General features: G+C 40.1%; 3 protein-coding genes and 2 long non-coding RNA genes across 8 annotated transcripts; 3 read left to right on the forward strand and 2 right to left on the reverse strand.

The window, feature by feature from the left end:
* Window positions 1–253: 253 nt before the first annotated feature.
* On the reverse strand, window positions 254–7,153 carry LOC133920037 (uncharacterized). Its single transcript, XM_062364660.1, has 17 exons — window positions 6,673–7,153; window positions 6,366–6,581; window positions 6,106–6,272; window positions 5,831–6,008; window positions 5,686–5,738; window positions 5,421–5,564; window positions 5,168–5,272; window positions 4,561–4,686; window positions 4,272–4,469; window positions 3,844–3,950; window positions 3,460–3,622; window positions 2,707–2,772; window positions 2,463–2,556; window positions 2,214–2,326; window positions 1,642–1,712; window positions 917–1,109; window positions 254–821 (listed from the first exon to the last, which is right to left on the reverse strand). The coding sequence occupies exons 1-17, from the start codon at window positions 7,064–7,066 to the stop codon at window positions 375–377; spliced, it is 2,835 nt and encodes a 944-aa protein (XP_062220644.1). The 5' UTR covers window positions 7,067–7,153; the 3' UTR covers window positions 254–374.
* Window positions 7,154–7,756: 603 nt separating this feature from the next.
* Window positions 7,757–11,209, forward strand: LOC133917760 (uncharacterized). 2 transcript variants are annotated; one of them, XR_009909722.1, is made up of 6 exons: window positions 7,757–7,986; window positions 8,070–8,144; window positions 9,164–9,263; window positions 9,588–9,894; window positions 9,983–10,156; window positions 11,021–11,209. It is a non-coding gene; the product is annotated as an uncharacterized LOC133917760 (long non-coding RNA). The 2 variants fall into 2 exon arrangements; XR_009909721.1 differs by lacking the exon at window positions 11,021–11,209 and having other exon boundaries at window positions 9,983–10,187.
* A 994-nt stretch (window positions 11,210–12,203) lies between these two features.
* Window positions 12,204–15,482, reverse strand: LOC133920040 (mRNA-decapping enzyme subunit 2). The gene is made up of 8 exons (XM_062364663.1): window positions 15,277–15,482; window positions 15,047–15,198; window positions 14,823–14,950; window positions 14,327–14,425; window positions 13,771–13,923; window positions 13,029–13,132; window positions 12,758–12,825; window positions 12,204–12,561 (listed from the first exon to the last, which is right to left on the reverse strand). Exons 1-8 carry the CDS (start codon window positions 15,360–15,362, stop codon window positions 12,383–12,385), a joined length of 969 nt encoding a protein of 322 aa, XP_062220647.1. The 5' UTR covers window positions 15,363–15,482; the 3' UTR covers window positions 12,204–12,382.
* A 181-nt stretch (window positions 15,483–15,663) lies between these two features.
* On the forward strand, window positions 15,664–18,546 carry LOC133920043 (uncharacterized). The gene is made up of 2 exons (XR_009909993.1): window positions 15,664–16,127; window positions 18,236–18,546. It is a non-coding gene; the product is annotated as an uncharacterized LOC133920043 (long non-coding RNA).
* Window positions 18,547–19,338: 792 nt separating this feature from the next.
* On the forward strand, window positions 19,339–23,689 carry LOC133920042 (GCN5-related N-acetyltransferase 4, chloroplastic-like). 3 transcript variants are annotated; one of them, XM_062364666.1, is made up of 4 exons: window positions 19,339–19,624; window positions 20,168–20,558; window positions 22,518–22,589; window positions 23,243–23,450. In XM_062364666.1, exons 1-4 carry the CDS (start codon window positions 19,492–19,494, stop codon window positions 23,301–23,303), a joined length of 657 nt encoding a protein of 218 aa, XP_062220650.1. In that variant the 5' UTR covers window positions 19,339–19,491; the 3' UTR covers window positions 23,304–23,450. The 3 variants fall into 3 exon arrangements, with proteins under 3 accessions (XP_062220650.1, XP_062220648.1, XP_062220649.1); XM_062364664.1 differs by having other exon boundaries at window positions 19,341–19,624; window positions 23,238–23,689; XM_062364665.1 differs by lacking the exon at window positions 22,518–22,589 and having other exon boundaries at window positions 19,349–19,624; window positions 23,238–23,689.
* The last annotated feature ends 990 nt before the right edge of the window (window positions 23,690–24,679 follow it).

Below are 24,679 nucleotides of genomic sequence, written 5' to 3' on the forward strand. Positions count from 1 at the left end.
TTCTTCATCTCTTCTACTCAACGGCGTTCATCGCTTCTCTTCCTCCCGGTGTAACCAGGTTTCAGTATCAAACTATCAACTCAAGAATAAAAAAAAAGACAGCAACAGGAAACATACAACTAAAATAGGGAATGAAAATAGGTATGGACCTCCCCTCCCGACTTCCTCAAAAAAAAAAAAAAAAAAAACATACAACTAAAATGGGGAACAATCCAGTTTCAACAAAATAGGGAACAATCAGTAGATGAGAGAATTGTATGGGAACCAAAAAATAGTTTAAGAATTACTGATCGTCCTGCAACGTTTATATACAGTTAATAACTCGGTACATGTGCGACCAAGAACTATCTGATAGTCGGCCTGGTAGCAGCTCGTTACAAGCTCTGAATCTGAACTAGCCGCGGTGGAGGCACAGGCGGTGGTAACGTCGGCAGGTACTCCTCCGACAAGAACACCATGAAACGGTGCAGGCCGATCGCGGCAGATGTGACTGAGATAACGAACATGTTCCAGCTCACCCTGACCATCAGTACGGGCTCTTCTCTTAACTCCCTCACAAACTTGGAGAATATGATCTGCATCCTGCGGTCTCTTACGGCCGCCTGGAATGCCATCAGGGTTGATGCTTCGTTGGACAGCACCAGATCTCCCTCGTTCCTTTCTGTGACCACGAGCTTCTGAGGCTGGCGCTCTCCGGCACGTTTTAAGCCTGTAACATTCTGCATCCACTGGCAGACGATGTCGGCGATAGCCCTACTCAGGAGCACCCGGAACATCGATGCATCTCTGGAGATCAGGTCACGGGCAAGAGATTTTGCATTCTGCACAACCAGCTCAGAAGTCAATTATTCAGAAAAGACACTCAGGTGGGTCTGATATAAGTAAAGGGGTGCGCGAATAAGAGGTTTATGCATACCGCGGTCATAATAAGTCTCCTGATCACAACGTTATCCCTTGACAATAAAAGCCTCAAACACATGTTTGCAATATGCAATGCCCTCTCTGGTGTCACACGGTCAAGCGAAGATGGATTACTGATCTCTACAAGGCTAGAGACATTTACGTCCTTTGTGTCAGGCAAAACTCCACTGTTATACTTGAAGTTGCTCCTTCACATATGAAAATAACATCAGTGGGCATATAAACCTTTGGCAAAAAACTGACTGCTTAGGTGGTCATCGGCGTGTGCATATCATAGTTTTGAACGACTGAAAACTAAGCATAGACAATCTTCCATGCAATTCTGTTGTTTCAATTTCTGAAGTACTAAAAAACCGATCTAAGTTCTGGTCTAACTAATAAACCAAGTAATTCTATCCACCAACTTGCCAATTTCTACAGAAATATTAAGAGGATGAAAAGGTTTTTTTAGCTGACACGATACAGAAGTATTCAAGCACCATAAAGAAGTTCAAATTTGAATCTTAAGTCCAGTGATAATATCAATACCTAACTAAGAAGAAGACACCACTAAAATTATTTAAATAATTCAAAAGAACATTAAAGAAGGTTGATGGAGCTAAGATGAAAAGAGCTATAAACTGAACCTTGATGGAGCTAATTCACAATCATTATCTAAATAATCCAAAAGAAGATTGAAAGAACCAACATACTAAACATGAAAGGAACCATGAAACAAACCTTGCTGAAGCTAATTTTAGAAACACGGCAATCTTCTGCCATTGGAACTCTTTCCTTTTGTTCAAAATTGCCTGTGTAAGAATGCTGATTGGTGTCAGGTATCACATGGTTTTCATATTGGTTGTTTTGTATGGAAATACTTCAAAAATGCAGTCTCATACTCTTATCCACCTCAAACACAAAATGCGGCCTCATGCATGGTGATTACAAGTGCAATTTCACACAACAAAAGTGCATGGCCATATTGGTCCATATTTGGGCTTAATGATTAAAAAAACAAATAATGAAGCATCTTGGTTTCACTCTGCGCTGTTCGCAAAACTCAGGTGACATCTGCTGCCGTTTTTCTAGGTAATCAGTAGTGCACAGCACGCGGCTGAACTTGCCACTCCTATGGCATGTTTTACAAACCAACCACTAGACTAGAGCAACTACTCTGCATATATTGTGCATAGGCCATGGGGCTAGGTAGCTGGGGTTGAAGCCAACAAGCCCCAGCTGCAGGCCCTAGCACCACATCTACCTCAGGCAAATTCTACGCACAGTAGTCTAAATGAGATAGTGAGTGATACCTGATTCAGAAGTCTCCTTGTCGCAAGTGAATTATCGGAAAGAAGCTTCCGAACAACATATGGGTATGCTGCTTGAAATGTTTTGAAAGTTTTGTCCGCTGCTACGGCCAGTCCTACCAATTACAAAAGAAGATAATAAGCCTCTGAAAACCAGTCACAATCAAAACAGACATCTTTTGAAAGAAACAAGCCATATATGCATATTTATTGAACTAGTTTGGTATCTCAGTTTCAACTGAACAAGCTAACCTTCCAAAGAGGCAAGTGACCGAAGGACCAGCGTGTAGTAAGGTGGCATACGGAAGTGATATTTAAGTGCCACAGACCAAATTTTTCCAAGCACCTAAAAATGTATGTAGCAATAAACAAGAATAAAAGCAATGTAAAAAGAATGTCACTAGGCATGGTGCTTAGTTTGAAATAGAAGATAGAGATGAAGACATCAAAACACCACTGTACTGAATTGAACCTACAAATAGAGCAAACTACCCACCCTACTAAACTTGATTTCTGGAATTCCGTCTTCAAAAGGTACCTCGCCCAATGCATCCTCCAACTCCTAACACATGAAATACACACTAATTAAGAACATCGACAAATTCATTGAACGGCATACTAAAGAACAGTAATATGCATATTATGTTATCAGTAAAAGTACATAAAGAAGTTCATTGAACGATGTACTAAAGCACATTAGTACAGGATATTACATCATGAGTTAAGAACTACTCTTTATCCAACTGGTAACAAGGGAGCACGCAGGATTGCAGATAGATGCATGCGCCAATCAATACCACGATCTATTTGCAAAAGGTCATGTCTTCTATATAACACTAGATAATGGTCCAAATAAGTATCAAGCTTGAAGGTTGACCTGATTAACCATCTATATTTATTATTTGATAATTTACTTCGCAAGTAAAAAAAAGTCCAGATCTGCCACTGTCAACTGGCATTCCTTTACTAGAAAAGCATTTAAAGTTTCTACATGCATTTCAAGAATACAAATGGCTTCTGATTAACTAAATATACTTCTGTAGCTTATTTGATTTATTGTATTATGTTCAATCATTTAATTTCAGCCAGTCATCAACATCACACCATGTAGGTGGCAATTCTCAAAGGAACTGAAAACCTGAAGTATATGATGTAACTCAATACGAAGAGAGGGACTAAATGACTGATCACCCAAAGCACCAAAAAAGAAAAGGAATATATGCAGCACAGCTGCAGTTTGATAAATTACCATTGTCACTCGGCGCAGATTCGTTCTTGGTGGAACTACATCCATTTCAGTCAAATCATAAACAAGAGAAGCCCAATCTCCATTTACTATGTGCACAATGCTTGCAAGCATAGCACGCTGATGTTTCTTCTCCATCATGCAAAGCAAACCAAAATCAAGAAACCTGATATATTGAGGAAGATGTTCTCAATAGCTCCAAAATATTTTATCACAATTCACAAAAGCTTCATGTCAACTATAATTCCACAAAAAGGAGCTAAATATCTCACAATCACGTGAAATATGAGTGACAAAAAACTCGAAAAGCAACCATGAACATATCCAGAGCGTGATCTATGGTTCTAAGATTACTTTAAGAATATATTTACTTGCAGTAGAGCTTACCCGACACGACCTTCAGGAGTATAACGCAAGTTGCCGGGATGAGGGTCAGCATGCAACAAACCTGTCTCGAGGAGCTGTACTAGTGATGCCTCGACACCTTTATTGACCTTAATGTAAGAGTAATTAACAAATATTAAAACATAGAGGCCAGCAAGCTCAAATTGAACTTTTGAAATGTACTAATTGTTCGCAATTTCACGCTACCACCACAGTAGGTATAGATTTATAGAAAAGACTTCAAGATTCAAGAGATGTATATTTTAAGCACTGCGATTCTGAAATAAGCACAAGATGGTATAGAACAATCTAAACTACGATTCAAAACAATAAAGAAGCTCTTTCCCATTAAAGAAATGCAATTCCAAATACTTTTTTAACAGAAAGCACAGGTTGGTTGGTAATAGCTTATTCAAATTATTAGTATATACCAGGTCAAGAAGGCGAGTTTTTGCTTCAAACTTCTGCTTCTCTGAAGCTTCAGTAATTTTGCTAGAAATTCCTCTAGACAAAGCAAGCAAGTCCTTGGGGTTCTCACCAGTCACCCACTCCATTGTCAAAACCCTCTTTCTAGTAAGTTGTTTGAGAACCTTAGGAACCAGCATAAATGGATATCTGGAATGGAATTCCTGTAAGAGTGGAAATTATTAGCTTAAGCACCAAACCAGACTGGACATAGATTAGCAAAAGCATGGGTAGGAGACAAGACCAAATAAGCACCAGAAATTTGGTAGCATTAGCAGCTTCAATATTGTAATCTAGCTCGCCGACAAAACCTCTACCCAACTCATCAGCATAGAGGGAAATGTTGCTCCTTCGTTTGGCTACCTTCCGCACGAAACCAAGCTGAAACAAATGGTAGGAAGTAAACAACTGAATTGAAAAGCACCATAACTCATAAGAATGAGACTACAGTAATAACAAATGCAGCGATGTTACAGTCATTGGCTCACTGAACTGATAAAAGCAAGTTCAAGAACAGGGAAGCTGAACATAGAGTTACTAGGGTGACAGAAAGACTATCCATAAAGGAAGAAACTATTGTCTAGTGTTCCTTGTGTCAGAGAAGTTTCTGACATTTATAGTAACAGTATTTGGAAAAGTTAGAGTTTGTTGTTACTGACAATTACCATGGACAAGACAATACAAACAAATAAAATCACAGATAGCATGTTAAGAAGCACCCACAACCAGGATAATGCTCAGGACCAGATGATGAGCAAGCATGTAAAGGGTGTCATAAGCACAGCAGAAATCACCCGATGACCAAAGAGCAAAAGCCAATGGAGAGATAGGACTATGTTTTAGCAAATAGAAATATAAATACCCCAAGGCGTAGAATATAGATGTCTCTCAATACAGAAGGAAGAAGATTCGGCCGCTGAACCTTTATGGCCACAAGAGCACCATCAACTGTACGCCCTTGGTAAACCTGAAGTGAAATTACAAGAGTTTTTTTTAGCATAACAGTACAAACCTATGGAGATTATAAAAGGAAAATGAATATGAATACATCTGAAATTCCAAATAACTTGCTCTAGGATAGCAAAAGCAGGAAGGAGGCTAATGAAGATATTTACCTGTCCAAAGGAAGCTGCTGCTACAGGCTCATCCGAAACGTAACTGAAAATGCGTGATACAGGGCACCCAAATTCTTCCTCGATGGTCTTCATTGCATCCTCTCTTTGGAAAGGAGGAACTCTTTCATGCAACTCAGAAAGGGCCTAACATTGTGTAGATATGGGCTAATTAATTTCTAGTGAAAGAATACATGTGGACCACTAAACTGTCAAGCAAAAACTGATGAAGCAATGGAAATGCAGAACAAGGAGTAATTTACCTAACCTCACAAATCTCCGAGCCTATGATATCAGGTCTTGTAGAAAGGGATTGTCCAACTGCATACATAAGAAAAGAGAGACGTGTCAAGAGCAATCTGAGCCATGTTGTCACCACCTTGTCTTAAAGCTATCAAGCATGACCGCCCGACCTTTAACAAAAGTAGGTCCAAGGTCAAGAAACGTCTCCTTGAGAAGTTGGCCAACCATGTATTGAGAAGCATCAAAGCCATTACTGCTGTTGCCACTGCTATAGGTAGCATCTGTGGTTAACTTGGCTCTTTTAGAAATTTGCATCTTTACTGAAGCTGAGACAAATGCAAATAGTATCTGCAGAGCAAAGATGGACAGCAAACGGGCCTATTAGCTACAAGAATTGGAAGCAAGTATATAGTAAAAGCAAAGGGGGAGATTAATCATAGTTAACCTGAATGGTGCGAAAGGCGAGGATATGAGGACGTGAGGCGAAGTACTGAGCAAGGAGGTCGGGATCGTAATGCTGGGGAAGCGGGGTAGTGAGGATGGTCGAATAGTAGTTGATGTACAGTTTGAGGGCTTCAAGATCGGCCATCATCAACTCCATACAAGATAACCCTACCAAAAAAAATCAGAAAATTAGCCAACGATGTGACAGAAGGAGCTTAATTTATACCAAATCTCGAGCTCTTGCTGCATTGTGCGAGAAACCTGGAGGGTAAGGGGGTGGAGGGAAGGCCGGCGGTTGAAGCATCTGCTGCTGCTGCTGCTCTGTGTGCTGTTCCTGCGGTTTGGGTTTAGGTTGTTGTTGAGGTTTTGGTTGCCGCTTGCTTCCGAGGAATCGCCGCGCGAGAGCGTGTTGAGAGCTACCGACATACACCTTGAGGGCTTGGAAATCCGCCTTCATCAGCTCCACGCATGACAGCCCTACCAACATCGGGAGAAATGTGGTCAGCACCAAGACGATGTGCGTGCAATGGAGTTGAATTGACATGCGCTCTCGTCACCGGTGAGCAACCTGGCGGGTACGAGGGAGGCGGGAAGTCTGGAGCTTCACGGGGAGGCTCCTTCTCCTGCTGCTGCAGCATCTGCTGTTGCTGCGAAGGTTTAGGCTTCGGTTTCGGTTGCTTCCGCTGCTGCTTCTTCTCGAGGAAGCGGAGCCAGAAGACGTCGCGGAGCGGGGCGCCGGCGGCGGCCTGGAGGAACTCGCCGTCGCGGCGTAGCACGCCCAGCACCTGGTCCAACGCTCCGCCGCTCCCGCCCGACTGCCGCGGCTGGTGCGGCAAGCTCTGCTTGCTCCTGCCCCACCACGACCGCTGCGGCTGCGGCGCCCACCTGTCCTTCCCTCCTCCGCCGCCGCCGCCACTCACGGCGCAGACGGACAGCACGGGCGGCCGCACCAGCGACGCCATCGCATCGACACCGGATTCCAAAAGCTTCTAGCTCTAGGAGAAGGACAGCGCGAGTGGTGGTGGTGATGCCGCATTGGTTCGGGGCCACCAGCGCGTGTGTAAGAGAAGACGACTGGCCGCACGCGCTCCGCACGTCATCTCCCTGGCCCTGCGCTTGGGGCCGAATGGATGGGCCAATCCGAGCTCCGCACTGCCATATGGGCGGCCCATCAGCACGGAGATGAGTCAAGGCTCTGTATTTCTGGGCCAATGACAAGGCTGGCCTGGCAGTTAGGATAAGACCCTACAAATAAGGCGCCAGATACTACGGGAAAATCCCTAAAAAAACATCTTATCAACCCGCGCACCACTCCGACCGCTCCGGTCTTGCTCTTTTTGTTTTTGTGCTGGCAGTCTGGCCCCTCACGCCTCCTTTCCCTTTTCGCGTTACTGTCCGTTCATGCTCTCTCAAACGTACTACCTTCGATTATAAATATAAATTATTTTAGATTTATATGTAAGATTATAAATATAGATTATTTTATTACCTCTTATTTATTCTGTATTAAAAAGGATAACTATTTATTTATGGGAATGATAGTATTTATTAAATAAGAATAAAAAAAATAAAAGATAAAATTTAAAAATAATTTATATTTAGAGAATAGTTAAGGAGGTTAAAACGATCTACATTTACGATGAGAGAGAGTATTAGATTTTTTCTCTTTTAAGTGGCAGCGATTTCGGGGCGAAGAAGGGAGAGGGTCGTCGGCCGTCGGCGAGGGGATTGCCCTTTTCATATATTAGGCTCTAGCAGCGCGAATCGGAGTTTTCACTACTAAATCATCCTCAATCTCGTGCGCATCATTGATTTGCTCTACTATCTCTTCATAGCAGTAGCGTCCTCACCCATTTTAGGGTTCTATAGTGTCGAATCAAAGGTATGCATAAAAAATTACTGAAGATTTTGTATCGATCTTCTCGTGCACCGATTTGTTGATTCATTCTACTCTCTTCAAAGTAGAGGCGGTTCCGGGGAGAGTCTGTAGTGCAAGGCGCGTCCTCCTCTGATTTAGAGTCCTAGCCTCTCAAATTCATGGTAAGTATCAAACCCTCTTCAATTTGTGTCGATTTCTATTCTCGCACGCGTCAATTTGCCGATTTGATACGTGTTTTGTCAATGGCAAGGGTGTAGGATTTGGACTTGAATACCGTTATTGATTTGATCTGTATTTGTATCGTATTGATTTGGTTTGAAATTTGGGCGAGATGCAAAGTACAAAGTGGTAGATGTTTTATCGATACATGTATGTATGCTGTGAAATCCAATGGATATGTGCAGGAAAATTGTAAAATATGCTCAGTGCTAGTGAGTCAGTTTGATTGGGATGCTTTTTCCAAATGTCGTGCAGCCATCTATCATGCCTATTGATTATTCCATTATGCTGATGCTAACTCCTTGCTGATAAATTTGTTTTTTATCGACAAAGTTATGCTGAAAGTGCTATATTGCAAAACACAAAGCACAACAGAATGTTCTCTCAAACTCTGAGTCATTGCATAGCTTTTCTTAAGACCTATGTGATCCTGTTGTGGTTTCGATGAGCTATGCAATGAACCCCTGGGCATTAGTGTTGACCTTGTATCAACTCCGCATCAAAGTGAAGTTTCCTTCTAGATTCTGAGCCATGTACATACTTCCTCGCTGGGGTACTAGATATTTGTAGCGCATTCAATGAGTTTCGTACTAAAATGGATGCTTGCCATATGATTGGGGTTAATTTTTTTTAGTAACACTTACCAAGTCTATCACAATTGGTTAAACATATCTGTATCAACTGTTTAATATTCAGATGTCGCACTATATGGTAGGAGGAAAGTTCATATGTTACAACTACAAGACACCAATTCTAAAGAGAAGTTGCGCAACATATATTGTAAGGTCTTATAATAGTCCATAGTGTAAGCGGTTGCCTGCTCGTTAGGTAGAAACTTCAAGATAATTGAATGGGAAACAAACTTATTTAAAAAGTATACATGATATTTCATTCTGTTTTTTGTCAATTAATTATGTGAATTCAATTTGGTTCAATGATTCTCCCCCCTCTCCCCTGCTAGATCAATGGCTGGATCAGCATCAAGCAAAGAATTGGTTCATTCTGCATTTGATAACTCTTCCCTAAGCAGAAGTATTTCACCTGCAGAGAGCATTGAAGATGTATGTGTTTGATTTTTGGGTCAACCTTTTTTCTGAATTACCCAATGTTATGTTTGATGAAAATTGTTAGTCTCATGAGGTGTATTTTATATTTTGTTGTTTATAATGTTGTAAGTGTCTTTTATTAGCTATTTTTATGTTTATCAGTGTATCAGTTTAATGCAAGGTTGTTATTCTAAAGTTCAATGAAACACAATGATTTTTTATTTCCTTTTGATTTCATGTAATAATGTCAAAATAATGGCTAAAACCATTGTTTATGTGTGTTAAATTATATACTTGCATGCAGACATGCTTAGTTAATCATTTTCCTTTTCACATCAGAACAATGGCTGGATCTACATCAAGTAAACGATTTGATAATTATGAAGATGTTATCTATTCTCTAAGGGACAATTCTTCATCTGCAGGAAACAGGGAAGATGTATGTGTTCATTTCTTGTGTTTTATTGCTATATTTTTTCTGTGTGCATTCATCAGCCATATTCTGATAATTTGTTTTTTTTTATATTGATCCATCCATCATTTGTTTCTTGTTGTACATGAAACAAATATGGACATGAGCAACTATGAATCATACAATATTGATGATTCGTCGTACCCGTCATCTCTTATGACTGAAAGCAAGGAGGTATATAAATCTGACTTGTGCGTTTTGTAATCTTGTTTAGTGTATGCAGTGGTCCTTCTTCTGATATGCTTTTTTTTTTCCTTTTTAGGGTTTTTCCTTGCAACAGAAAATTTTCAGGTTGGAGATCAGCTACACAAAAGCTTTCAAGACATGTGCATTGGATGTCTGAAATAACATTTTTCTCTATTCTTTTTTTTTAATTTGTTGAGGCGTGGAATGTGGATTTAAATATGTGTTTTGTAACAATGTCATTTATCAAGAGGTAAGACACATTATTCGGAAACTCATACAAATGTGTTTATATTGTATTTTTGTTCTTTATTTTTCTAACAAAGTTTTTCATGCGCATTTATCTGAACATGATAAGGTTCTAACAAAACTTATACCGAACATTATATACTAAAAAAAAGTTATCCTCAATGAGTTTTATTTTGCATAAGTTATAATTTATTAGTTATCGAGATAACTTATGTTCGAAACGTTTGTGGTAAACATTTTGTGGATAATTTTTTTAAAACATTTTCAGTAAACTTATCTCGAAGAAAAGTTATCTCCAATAAATTATTCTGAATAATTTTCTATCTAATATTTTAATTAAGTTATCTAACAAACTTAGACAAATAAGTTATATCGAATAAGTTATCAACTTTTAAGGTTTATGGATAACTTTTTTTAGATGTTATCTCGAATAAGTTATACAAATAAGATTTCTCGAATAAGGTATATTCCAAAAATTATCTTGAATAAGTTTTCTAGGTAATGTTTGCACCGATAAGTTATCTGATAAATTTATATTAATAAGTTATATCGAATAAGTTATCAACTTTATGGTTTATGTAAAAGGTTTTCTAAATAACTTATATCGATTAAGTTTTCTAGATAACTTTGTTTGTAAAACTTTTCCTATTAACTTTGTATTTAAAATGATATGTTAAATAAGTTATGTTGAAGCATATTTGAAATAAGGTATGTTGAAAAAGTTATATCATTCTTTTTGAATAAGTTATCTCTGAATAAGTTTCCTATATAACTTCTAGTGAATGAGTTATATCATATTTTTATAAGTTTTCTTTTTTGTTTTTTTACTTCTGTATCTAAGTTATATATTTTTTTTGTTCCTATACAGGTTTTGGAGAAAAAGCGTAGATTAAGAAGACATTGTTTTCATTTGAACTATGTTATAGTTTGAAAGAGAAATTTTGCTTGTTGCACTTCTTTTTTGTTTTACTTTTCAATTTAATGCACACTGAATATTATTTGTAATATGAAATTGGATATACAAACCAGTTGAAAGTGTAATTTTACTCCCCTACCTTTTTTTCTTACCCTCATATCCCACGTCCTAAAAATGATTCGCGCTTCGCGTAAAAAGAGAAGTTGATAAAAGTAGAGCACAACAACATACACACACGCGGAAAGAGAAAATGGCCCGAGTAATTAACATAACACAATACCCAAAAGGAAATTGAGGGACATGTTGTCTTTCCTTAAATGGTTGTCGTTTTGTTGTCTGAAGTCGTGTGTGTGGCTCCCCTAGCGCGCGCACGAATTAGCAACATTCGAGAACACCCCTAGCTTCTCAATTAGGAAAATACCTAATTTTGAGCGTGTGTTCTGATCCTGATCGAGCGTTTTGGGTGGAGCGGGGCTCTCGCCGCTCTCTCTGCCTTTCCCGGTTCCCCTTTTTCTCTCCCTCTCCCATTTTCTTCTTTTCCTAGCAGTAATTTGAATAATTTCATTGAGATTAGGAAAATACCTACCTTTTCTAGCTTAAAGCAATTTAAGCTTCATGTACAGGCAGCTTTGTTATTACCTTTAAGAAATTACATTGTAACTGAAAAGGTAATTCTTTTTTAGTTTTTATCTTTTACCAATCCTTTTTTCATAGCTTAAAGTGATTTAAGCTTCCAAAACAAGCAAACTTTTGAGACTTTATGTGTTTGGTTAAATGAGAATGATTGCTGTCATTTTTTTTTGGAATTTATAGTTTATATTTGAAGCACATACTCATATTGTTATTTACCAACCGATTAATGATTAATCAATTAATTCAATTAATCACTGATTAACCAATTAATCCCTACTCCTCGGCCGACCAAGCAGCTACCAATCACCGATTTTTTGAACAATGAATTTTGGCAATTTTTGTCACATACTCCAAATGTAGGTGTGCATACTGGAGGTTTAATGGATGTCCTTTCAAAGTTTCAATCAAGATGTATAAAAAATATTCGAGCAGCCTTACCATCTGAAAAACATCAGAGACATCCACCGCTCGACTGACAAGCAGAAAGTCAGACTCAAGCGTGTGACAGAGGGGATCTATATTACCGGAAAGACGAAATATTTGTTGCACTGAAGATTACAGGTACTACCCGAGAAAGAGATATGAAACGAAGACAGCATATTCTTGTGGAGTTAACACTCACAACGCTGGTCCAGAGTCTATACATATCGAGGATACACGGGTTGATACTTTGTCAGGCTCCTAGGTACGTAAAAACGATGCTTCCATGGACTGCAGGATGCTTGCCGTGTCAAACCTGAAGTTTCTGAAGCTTCTACCAGGGCGGTTGTCAACATGTTGCGCATCGGATCCTGCTCTAGTAACAGGGTTCTCCACAGGCACACCACCACTTGAGGAATTCTTCGCTTTCCACACAGTACCTGTCCAACGCCATGTTATCATATAAGCTGTCATGAAAACTATAGGAGAAAAACTACAAGTTCGACTAGGATCAGTCTACAATGAGACATCTGTTCCACAGAACTGTTAAGGCAAAATCTGTTCGCGAATCATTCAAAGAACAGTTTTCATTTTTGTAATCCTGAACACAATGGATAGACAAGGAGCAGAAGAAACCTCTAGCGGATGCCTCTGATTTCTGATACGGTGGGGGAGGATGCGTGGCAATCCAAGCCTTTAGACCCCTGGAAAAAGAACGAAAAGGTTAGACACAAAACAATGTATGACTAACAAATGTACTCTTAGGAAAAGTACAAGGAGATAAAGATGCAGAATAAAATAAGCACATTGCTTGTTCCCCTCTTTTTGAAATCAATATAACAGTGGCAATGCCCATAACAAAATATGTCCAAAAAATAATATAGAATGTGGTTTAGAAAATACTGACGTAAAAAATGGTGCAACCATGTAGAGCTTCAATCCATTCGCTCCACGAGATATAGCATCATCACTAGCTGGTAAGAGCTCATCAATTCTGTGCCATGAGATTTCCTATCAAATATGCAGAGGATGGAAACTCAGTGGTGATCATTTCATAATTTTTAAAAGGAAAATAGATTTCCTTTTAAAAAATGAGATTTCCTATCAAATATGCAGAATTGAGATTTCCTATCAATTCTGTGCCATGAGATTTCCTATCAAATATGCAGAGGATGGAAACTCAGTGGTGATCATTTCATAATTTTTAAAAGGAAAAGAACAGAAACATAAAAGGTATAATGAAGGAAAATCAACAAATGCAAACAACAATAACTTACTAAACGCAAAAGGTAGTAAACAAAAGGGACAGAGTGACATCTAATAGTTTTGTGGACCAAGATATCGCAAGCAGTTTGTAGAAAACATTACAAGATAAAGCACTGCAGTTGCAAGCAAAGACCTGGCATGCAAAACAATAAGATCTGTGGAACAGCTTTTTATTCAGCAAGGAGCTAACTTTACTGCATACTCAGCAAACGCGAAGGTTTCGTACATTAAGCAACTATGCCGTCAGCTTTGTGAACAAAATATCTTCGGAACACACAGATAAAGCTAAGCTAACCAGCAATAAAAATTAGAAAAATGCCTTCTGCATACACTGATTTCCTTCTTGGTTTGAGGATGAGAAAAAGATTTAAAATTTTGCATACACTGATTTCCTTCTTGGTTTGAGGTGCAAACACAGTATCTCTCTTAACACCACTTATGATATAGAGCCGAACTCTTTGTTGTCCAATTGAAACTTCAATGTAATCATCCATCTTTAAAAGCGTAGAAACATCACACCCAGTTTCCTCCAGAACCTGCATTGTTATGCAAGTAGATGTTACTTAGTGAAAATTAGTTATGTGCTGAACAAGAGGAACGGCCAAATATGGGCACAAAGAGCTCCATGGCTGAACAAAAGCTGAAATGCTATCACTATAGATCTTCAAGGAGCTCATGCAATGAGCTGACTACAAAATATGAAAAACTGTCATACTCAAACCAAGTGTAAGACTGTTGCGGAATATCTAGATTCTAGAGCTATGAAATTCGTACCGAAGAAAAGTAAACAATCTGTAAACTCAAACCAAGCAAGAACTATAATTATAAAGAAGCAGCAAATGATGTTCAATAATATCTAAGAATATCAATTTCCTTGCTGCAAGTACAATATGCTTGAAAGAAACTGCAGAGCACAACATGATACAGGCAGAAGTTTACTTCTCTAATAGCACAAGTATGATCTTCCTCATCTTTATTCCTCTTTCCACGAGGAAAGCTCCAGCTGGCCCCAGCCTTCCATCCCTTAACAAGCAAGCACTGTAGAGAAGGGGCAAAGGTGAAGTGACCTTGAAAAGTGACAAAAATCCCAACAAAATTGAGTTCTAAATGGGTCAAAGAACACAAAGCTGGAAGTTTATGTACTGCGCCTAGTTTAGTGTAGACCAGTGTGTGAAACTGAATGTTTTGAGGCAACTTTATAATAGACCATCTATAAGAGATTAGCAGTGAACATAGCACATCTTAGCATTTGAAGTTACGGTATTTCCCATAATTTATCGGACTATAAATCAGACACTGATTTAGGTCATAAGCAATTCCATGTTTGATACAGAAAAAGCTTTTGGATCCTAACATTCCCACTCCTAATTCCTAAACCTCAATTCAGGAACTCCTAAATGCAATAGGATTGTGGTAAAACAAAACAGTAAATTACCCTCTCATAGGTCTCATCCAGGATGATGGCACCCGAGACGGGGACGCGGAACTTGTAGTTGTTGAAGTCCTTGTAGATATCGTCCAGGTGCGCGATGTAGGGCCTGAGAGCAGTGCAACTCTTGAACACTGTACACACCACCAATCCAATTCACCACAACAGCGCAACGACAGCGGCGTCAGCGATCAATCAACGAGGACCTCCGGTGGGGTTCAAGGACTTACTGAGGGAGGTGAAGTCCTTGAAGGATAGGGACTTGAGGTTGGGGTTGTGCTCGACGGAGTTGTCCTCGTAGAACCAGTGCGCCTGCTCCAGCAGGAACAGGATCCGCTCGAACGACTCCAGCTCCTCCTTGGGAACGTTCAGCAGGAAGCGGCTGCAGAGGCGAGGCGGATTTGGTTTTGGATTGATCTGAGCGAAGCCCTGCAGAGATGGAGTTGGGGGTTAGGGTTACCTGCATAGATCGTCGAGCAGCTCCTGCGGCGGCAGCTGCCCCCTCGACGAGGACCGGTTCAGTCCCCCGCCGCCGGCCATCGTCATCCACCGGCCACCGCGCCCTCTCTGCACCCTCCTCTCCTCTCTCGCTGCAGGCAGCACTGCAGCAGCGCAGGGCACGCAGGGTTCAATAGAATAATCGCGACACCAATGGTGGGCTTTCTGCAAAAAATGAATCGCGATTAGCGATTATTAATCGCGATCAAAATTAGGGGCCTTTTGCAAGAAGTCGGATCCATGTTAGGGGGGCTTTTTGCAACAAATGGATCGCGATTAATAATTGAGATCCAAATTAGGATCTTTTGCAAAAAAAAATGGATCACGATTAATAGTCGCGATCCGAGTTAGGGGTCTTTCTAAAAAATCTGCAGACCTTGTCCGACCGTTGGATCAAGGTGAGCGGACCAGATTTCCCATCCACCCTCACGGCCTCACCCCCAGCTCCCTCGGCCCTCGCAGCGACGGGCTGCCGGCGCTACTACGCCCCCGTCATCCCGCTGCGCCCGACGGCGGCCAACGCTCGGCCAGCCGCGCCCGCACCCAACAGCGGGCGCTCCGCCCCAGTCTTCCCTCCACGCGCGACGGCCGGCGCTCCCTTATTTTCAGCCCCAGTCGTGTTGAAATCCTAGCTCCGAAATTCTTTCACCGTTGCCGGCCGGCGAGGAGAGGACGTAGAGAAGGAGAGAGATGCCACACCGAGCGAGGCCGATGACGGGGCTGCTGGTGTTCATGGGCGTGAATCTGGTGCTCGTTAACACCATCTCCCCCGTCTACGACTTCGTCTGCTTCCTCCCCTACTGGGAACGCAGGGTATTCCACTCTTTCTCCTTCGCAGCCTTCCCATTGCAAAGATTAATGCTTTAGCCTTTAATTCTCCTTTCACTAGTAGCTGTAGTGCCATTCTTGCTGAGTAATGTCTGGTGCCGCCGGTCTTAATTGGTTCCTGCGCGTGCTGATCGATGTTGTTTGGAGTGTGCGCAACAGCTCTTTGCGGAAATGCCTCCGTGACCAGCGAGCGGGCTTGGGGTTGCTGGGTTTTCCCTTGACTGGAATTAAATTACCGTGCAATTCTCAATTGCAAGCCAAAAGTCTGTGTTGCTTTAGTTGGATTTATGTTCTGGGTTTCCTGTTTCCTGTTTCCTGTTGCTGTTGCATAAACCAACTATAGTTTTGATGGAGAGGACAATATGCCTATGTATAGTTTGCGCGTTGTTGTAAAGTTGTAGCAGGCGTTTACTGTAGCTCTAAGGATTACATCAGGAGTTGCATCAAAATAATGCCATTTGTTTGGGAAACTTTGGGAAAGATTTTCATCAGCGTATTGTTTCATGACATAAACTTGTTATGTCTTTTAACTTGCCCTTCCACAATAACTTGCCCTTCCACCAAATATCGTTTCAGAAACATACCTGTTTCTTTTTTCCCAGCACTTTTCAATGATGCAAATGCACATTTTAGGTCATCTATGCATTGTTTTCTTGATTTCATATATGCAGGTTGCAAAGCTGTGTCATGCATAATCTCTTCATGCACATGATTAAATTTTAACTTTTTCTTGTATAGTACGTAACTTTATGTCCCATTTTATAGAGAGAACGTCGCCAAAAGGATCATGAAGCACTGCAAGTGAGAGGTTCTCTAAAACTAATGTTCTCACTTTGCATTGATAAACTGGCATCATAGTGTCTTCTGTCATATGCCAGAATTTTTGCATACCTACACCATTTCTAAGTCCGGAAGAATGAAGTTACAGTTAAGAGTCAAAACCTTCAGTATCTTCTTTTTTTTTTTTTTTTTGCAAAATAACGAAATGGACATCGTGGATAATCTTCTGAAACATGCACTTTTGGAATCCACCATCATATTCACCTGGCTCAAAGAGCAGTATATCAAGTCTTCTATTCAGTTCATCAGGCGCTCCAGAGTGATCAGGACTTTCATGACCCCCTTAGACCATTACACACACCATATCTAGGTGTATAGTTGAATATGAGGGATAAAATATGCATCATGGACACATCCATGTTTCTCTCAATTCACAAGTACGTACTGCATAATCCCCTGCGATCAATAGTACACTTGTACACAATCATTGATGAACTAACTTGCAAAAGTAGCTCCATTTGCTTGTTTGAACTGCTATGCTCATTACATTAGAGGTGCTTGGGTATAGGACTAGGTCTCGCCTCTTCTCGTGGTTCGTTGGCTTGGCTCCAGCTGTTCCTTTCCTTATAATTATCTCGATGGATCCTAATTCTGCATATTTTTTTCCAGATCACATGAGCAAAGTTGATGATATCATAGCTCCTATGCTGTATTGCATTGCATCTGTATTATGTCAAGTAAATTTACATATTATATGTTCCTTACGCCGTCAGAGCCAGCATCTGAGATGACCCCCTTGATTTCCTTAGCGTCATACAAGTCTTGCTCAAGCTCTTCTTTTATAATGTACCTGTGGGATATATGAAATAAAGTTGCATTCTCCCACAATATTTTAAGTCCAAAATTCAGGAATCTCAGCTGTACTGATTTGGACGCTTTGTCCTTGTCGAAATACTGGAGTATTGTGTAAAGGTGCTCCTCTATCCATTTTGTTAATGTGCACCGTTGCTCTCAATCCATCAATCTTCCCCCTTTGTTTCTGATGGGGTGATGGAAGCATTGAAATGGGTTTTATTTCCTGGCATAGTGGCATGCACGTACACCTCACTGATACTACTCTAAAGTGTTAGGAATTTTTTGTCAGCTGAATGAATATGATTTGTATAAGTGAAGGAGCAACTCATTGCAATTGTGCATTTTTGCTCTTGCACCCATAGAAGATTTTTCCAAAAAAAATATATTGAGCCATAACCTTTTGTTTTCCTGGATTAATATGTGTTGATAATAAAATATATTTACTTCTTAATTTGCAGGTTTGGTGGGAGGTAAATCCACATGAGTGAAGATGTTGGTTCTGTTAACCATGCTCTGATCCGTGATTATCAAATGGAGCAATTTGGCGAAGAGTTAAAGCAGTCCTCATAGGAAGTCGTCAAATTGATAATTTGGATTGCTTTCTTATGTGATATCATGGGACTACATAATTTTGCATTTTACTTATTTTGTATGTTGGGACTTCCGTTTGCCTGATTAATCTTAGCAAAAATGTTTGTGCGGGTATTAGCCATGGGCTGTACATAGTCAGTAATTGTAAATTTTTAAAGATGAGCTATTTCTTTGGCTACTTCCGATGCTCGTGAAGTTGCTACTAGCACGCTGCTGATGTTTTTACTGGCAAATCGCTGACGACACAACTTGTGTAAGATAAAAGGAGGCAGGACAGGCGTCCGGCCTCTGCTTGACATCAGAGCGGTGTTGAGAAATTTTTCAAGGTACATTTTTTTATTTGCTATTGTAAATGCTCATAATCTGAAAAATGTCATCGCAAATTGGCTAATCCAGTTTGTATCATTGGGTCTGCAAACATTGCAGTTAACTCCGATAAAATTTTCGGTTAACTTTCCTTGAAAATGCTGGTTGTGACATTGTCTTCTTCCTCCCCCTCTAACTCTTTCTCAGCTAAAAAAACAGAAAATAACTTACAGCTGGTGTCACTCTCTGATTCTGTTTAGCACAACTAAAATTTAAAGTTTTTTTAAAAGCTGTTTATTTGAAAAGTTATTTATGACTTTTGAGAATAGCTGCTTATGAGTTTAAGTTTTAGACTTTCAGTACACTAATTTTTCAGAAAAACTTATCTTAACTAGCTTATCAATTTTTAGTTTATTTCATCCGATATCAGCAATAGATTTGATGTTTATTTTAACTTATCAAAAAAGACATAAGCTAGCAATAGATTTGATATTTATTTTGACTTATTAGCTTTTAAAAAAACAAAAACTGTCGATAAGTAGAAAAACAAACAGCCCCTCCGTTCCCCGTGTTCCTCCCATTTCTCAGCTCGGCCTGCCGCGCCACCGCCGCAGCAGCATCCGGGCGTAAATTGGAAGACAAGGCGTATTTCTTAACGCAGTCGAGCTCCACATTTTTACGCTAACGACATGAGAAGACAGAAACTAGTCGTGAAGGCTTGCTTGTCAGGCTGTGCTTGCGCTGAACAATAGCTTTACAATAAAAATCGGTGGGGCGAGACAGCGAAGGAGCGGAGCGGAGGAGCCGAGGGGGAAGGATGATACCGCTGGCGCTGAGCCTGTCCCGCTCCCCGGCGTCCTCCGTCTTCTCTTTGCCTCTCGATGGCGCCTGCCGATCTGCCGCCGCCGTCCGGCGCCACGGCCCGTCCTTCGCCTACAAACCTGCCGCAGGTTCCCCCACACATTCGCACCCATTCCAATTCTGCAAATCTTGACCTTTATTCACTGGTTGCAGTTACACCTGTAACCCTATGTACGATTAATGGATTGAGTTAGCCCGGAACAAGATACTATTTTGGCTATATATAATTCGGCATCCTTTATATGTGCCTCCTGATTGAGAATGCAGTGGTTTAGTGATACCCCACAGAATTATGTTTGATGAACACATTGGTAATCCTTCTGATGTATTCTATGAGCTCATGCGCTCAAATCTGTTTTGGCAACGGTATGAGCGCCAAATTGGGTAATTTGGCTTCTTAACATGGTCGATGCCTGCCCCCTGTACTACCGCGAAATGAACCTAATTTGGCAAATTGAACCCAACGCATTTCCAAATTTAATGCGTTAGGAGTGTATATTGTTCACATAATGCAATCACAGCTTTATTTTGCTGGGGGCATCCTTTGTTTCTTAACATCATCTTTACCATCGGTTATCTCACCTTGCTGGTATGTGGTCATTTTCCTTGACATTTGTTGATTTCATTTGCAGGAATTTGCTATGCTAGCCAGGCGGTTGAATTGTTTCCGTCATTGTATCCAGAGATTGTTGTTCGAGATGCACGGCTGGAGGACTGTTGGGAAGTAGCTGACACTCATTGCGGCTCTTTCTTTCCGGATTACAAGTTCCCATTGGACCTTGTTCTACGGATTGATCGTTACATTGCTCTCCTATCTGGATTTTCAGTTCCACCTGGGTGCATGAGGACTTGCCTTGTCGCGGTCAATTCTAATTCTGTAAATAATAGTTTCAGCAAGTGTGGAGATCCTAGAGATGCCAGATTTCAGAAATACAATCTCAGTAGAGGCTCCATAGCTGGTATTCTTACAGTTGACACGGTGGCAGACTATCTTCCAAGAAGGGGACCTCTGAAGCAGAGAAGGTACATCTTTAGTTAATTGAAGCATATTAAAGCAAGTCTCATCTAGTCTATAGGTGTTCAGATTGTTAAAACAGAAGGATGTGAGCTATAAATTTTCCTATAAGACCCACGCCATCAGTATCATTTCTTACTTTTCCAAAGCTCACCTACTTTATCCTTGCTGATATTATGGTATATGCATTTGCCTTGTTTGGCTTTGCTCAACGGAAGTGATTACTCACCCGTTTTGGCCTTTAAATGTATAATTAGCAACTAATGAAGTTCAACAGGGCATATGATGCTTATAAATGACAAACCTGTCATAATATTGCAATGCCTTTCCTGATCTGGAGGGCACATAGAGAAGTAAATATTTATAATTCGATGTGTCTTGGGAGAAACCAAAGAATGTGCTTGTCAAGAACTTAATTTTATTGTGCAATTTAAGGCAGTAACTAATATCACCTTCTGCTCTTGATCTATATGGAAGGCCAGAAAACAGAATTGGTCATGTTCAACTAATTGCAAGATTGGGAAACACTTAAATGTGTCTTGGGATTTACCAGAAGGTGATAAGACTAATTTGTCGGTACCGAAACATTTTTCAAGTTAAAAACAATATTACTATACTATAGCCTTTATACTTGCAAATATCAAAGGTAAAATATGCTTTGTGAAACTAGTTTAAGATCTTTCAAACTAGTTTAAGACAACATGGAAGGTTATGCTTTAACCTGGAAAAGGCTGAGCATCTGTTCTCGCTTTCTAGAGAAAACATAAAGTGCTCGTTGCCTCAAAATAATGATTGAAGGTTGTTGAATGTGTTTCCTTAGCCCACCGGAGGCAAGGATAAAACTCCCGAAGTATTCCATTTAGGGCCCTGATGCAATTTCATGTACAAAGCAAATGTTACAAATGGTGCAACCCTTTTTGAAAAAATGGACTACTTGAATCAAGATATACAATTGCTTTTGGTTCTAATCTAACTATGAATGCAAACTCCATCATTTTCAAGTGCTAATTTGTGTAGTATTCATCAATTCAATCTCCGTGGAAGACCTATCCATGGAACAAAAATCTAAGCATCTAGCTTTGCGTGTTAACATCAATGGATGGAGAAAATTGGCATGACCGCATTGCTAGTTCATGTTATTTTTTTGTAAATGATCAATATAATCATCTTCTGCCCATCTCAGTCTTCTGGTAGCCCATCTGGTGAGCTCCCAGGTGACATAAACCTACACTGCTATACACACCATACATTGTATCAGCTACAAGTCTACAAATTACAGAATTACATTCTTAAGCATAATTACCTGCAATCTGGTGTCATTTGTGTTTCTTTGCAAGATTATGATAGCCAATTAAGTTGTAGACTGTAAGATAACACAAATTACACTTCATTGCCTTAAATCAGGATGCAGTATTATATCAGCTAACTTGTTACTTTGTAACTGTGCGTCACTCTTTCTTGTAACTCCTGTGGGTCATGTCATGTTCACCTAACTCTTGGGGGAAAATGAAGTTATTCAACCTTGTGGAGATGCTTCTACATGGCATCTCTTCTTTTTATGGATGGGTTAGTATTGGGTTGGGGCATCTCATATACTTTTATGTTTGCTTGACTCCCTTTTTATGATTGACTCAGAACCAACTGGCAATCTAGGACTAGACAAAGGCAACTTTTGCACAACCTTTTTTCCTGTGTTGGCAGTCCAGCATGGCTGCCAACGACACAAATTTCTTGAGTAATGTACTTGCAGACGATCCTTTCCTTTATTGGAAATAAATAACATGGTTCAGGCCATTCCTAGTTATATGTGTAAAGTATGAGAAAAACTCGATCTACCTACACCTTCTTAAAGAAAATGCAATAGCCAGCCAATTTAGTGGCAAATAAAACAGCACATTTTTGGTTCATTGCTGCTCATCAACAAAGTCCTTGTGAATAGTGAACTGAATTTGAATTTCCATTTGTAGGATTAGGGGCGAAAACATGTGCTTTATCACCATTGACCAATTTTGGAGAAGTAAAGGTCTTAAAATGCACAGGTAACTAGTGGAAACGAAAAGGAACAGTTGATCTGATCGATGAAATCTAACATAGTGAAAACTCTTTGTGTAAAGTATTTGAGCCGTACTCTTTAGTCCCTCTGGGAGTCTATTCAACACAATGAAAGTTTTAGTTCTATTGACAGTTTGTTTTTTCTGTTCAATGTTACCTAATTGAACATTTGCCCCTTCACATTTCATCTACTGTCTAGATTTACCACAGTATTCAGGTTTCTTTCATACATCAGTTGCCCCCACATTTACTTTGTAGCTACTGGAGTAAGTATAAGCTCCTTTCCTATGTTAAACTTTAGTGTATGAAATACTTGTGGGGCCACATGCGCTGTTCGCATCTTCTAGAAATTTCAAGGGCATGAATCCTCTTCTGACATCATCAAACACAATTACTTGAGTCACTTCACATTCTGAAACTATCTTGGTAGAGTACTTTTGGCTATAATATGTAGTGAATGAGTTGTATTTAGTTGGGTACCAATCAGTTTGTGTCATTGGTTGTGCTGTGCTTCAATTTTTTTGGGAAGTCTAAGTTTTTTGTTATTGCATTTCAGACAGTCTTAAATGTGCAGGAACAAGTATCCCCCCCCCCCCACCCTTGATGTCACTTAAAGTTAATTTCAAATTATGCAGAACAGGTATTGCATATATAGCAAATGTTGCAGTCCGAAAGGAGGAACGTCGAAAAGGAATTGCTAAAATGTTGGTCCAAGAAGCAGAGGCACGAGCAAGGAGTTGGGGATGCCGGTCCATTGCATTGCATTGTGATGCAAACAACCTAGCAGCCCTGCGCCTGTACATAAATCAAGGTTTCAAGTGCATCCGTGTACCAGAAGGAGCTAAATGGCCAGAACCTAAGATAGCTAAAGGAGTGCAATACAACTTCATGATGAAGCTAGTCCCCAAGATTTAAGCTGTATAAGATCTGATCAAAAAAGAAGTTTAAGTATGTAGATACCACACAGATGCTGCAGCTTCTCCTTTCACATGTACAACAGTTGGTATATAGTGGAGGCTACTTTGTAAATGGTATATAACAGCTACTTATTATTCCAAAGTGGTGAGGCTGTTCTCACTTCTTCACATGAACTGACCCAGAGCTCCTGACAGATCCTGGAGAACTAAAGAAAAATATTTCAATTTCAACACTTAAATCTCTTGTGTTCTTTCCAGGTACGCTCATTTTCTTTTGTAGTTCATCTTTTACTAAGAATCTTATGAAGAATGTATACACAAAGAGAATAAGAGATTCAGAATGCAATGTTGCGGTCTCACTGGTGATTATTCAAATTTATTTCACTGGTCTGTGTCATGGAATCACACTGTAAGGTAATGTTGGCTTGGCGTCGCCTTCAGGTACATGCACTCTACAGATTTTCAGTTTGGATCCATGTATCTTTGGAACTGCAATTTCATCAGGCATTTTCTGCTCCTATTTCCTTGTCAGCTGCTTAACTAATTGCTCGTATAGTCATACAGTTAGACAAAGCTTGGATCCTAAACAATGAAATGCACCCTGAGACTGGTGCATGCTAACAAGAGGGTGGTAGCCAGGGTTGTGTGGTGTGGTCTTTGATGCTGGTTGACACCAACCTGGTAACGGCCTTTCTGAACCTGCTGATAACGTTTTTCTGAGAACCCGCGATTTCATTGAGGAAATGAAGGGATTTTGCTGTTGAGTGGGTGGGTGGGTGAGACAGGGAGGAGAGTGGGAGAGGAGCTGAAGATGAAGAACATCTCACATGGGATGCATACATGCCTTGTCCTGGAAGCCCTCCTCTCATCATCTCCACACCAAAATGGTAGCTAGATCTGTGCTTAATGCATGTGACTCAACAAATTTTAACATCATTTTTGTCTCCCTTTTGCAACCAACATTATGCGCTCACTGCACATACATGTCGCCTTTAAGATTCAGATCGGCCAAAATTGTTTTCTATAAAGAATACTCCGCAGTCACATGCATTCTCTGCATGCTGCTAATGCAAGAACAGCAGATGAGATCAATTGTGAAAAATTGTTAGTCCATCAATTATGAAAACCCGTTCCTACGCCACTGTTGAAATTTATTACTT

This window comes from Phragmites australis, chromosome 5 (assembly GCF_958298935.1).
Source record: "Phragmites australis chromosome 5, lpPhrAust1.1, whole genome shotgun sequence".
NCBI classification, from domain to species: Eukaryota; Viridiplantae; Streptophyta; class Magnoliopsida; order Poales; family Poaceae; genus Phragmites; species Phragmites australis.

Coding starts and splice junctions, on each gene's coding strand:
- LOC133920037 (XM_062364660.1), bottom strand. CDS start 7,066: ATGGCGTCGCTGGTGCGGCCGCCCGTGCTGTCCGTCTGCGCCGTGAGT. Junction 5,565..5,685: donor TAGGCTCGGAGATTTGTGAG/GTTAGGTAAATT, acceptor ACACAATGTTAG/GCCCTTTCTGAGTTGCATGA. Junction 2,327..2,462: donor GTCACTTGCCTCTTTGGAAG/GTTAGCTTGTTC, acceptor TGTAATTGGTAG/GACTGGCCGTAGCAGCGGAC.
- LOC133920040 (XM_062364663.1), bottom strand. CDS start 15,362: ATGACGATGGCCGGCGGCGGGGGACTGAACCGGTCCTCGTCGAGGGGG. Junction 15,199..15,276: donor CTGCTCGACGATCTATGCAG/GTAACCCTAACC, acceptor TCGCCTCTGCAG/CCGCTTCCTGCTGAACGTTC. Junction 12,826..13,028: donor ATGGTTGCACCATTTTTTAC/GTCAGTATTTTC, acceptor TTCTTTTTCCAG/GGGTCTAAAGGCTTGGATTG.
- LOC133920042 (XM_062364664.1), top strand. CDS start 19,492: ATGATACCGCTGGCGCTGAGCCTGTCCCGCTCCCCGGCGTCCTCCGTC. Junction 20,559..22,517: donor GGACCTCTGAAGCAGAGAAG/GTACATCTTTAG, acceptor TTCCATTTGTAG/GATTAGGGGCGAAAACATGT. Junction 22,590..23,237: donor AAAGGTCTTAAAATGCACAG/GTAACTAGTGGA, acceptor CAAATTATGCAG/AACAGGTATTGCATATATAG.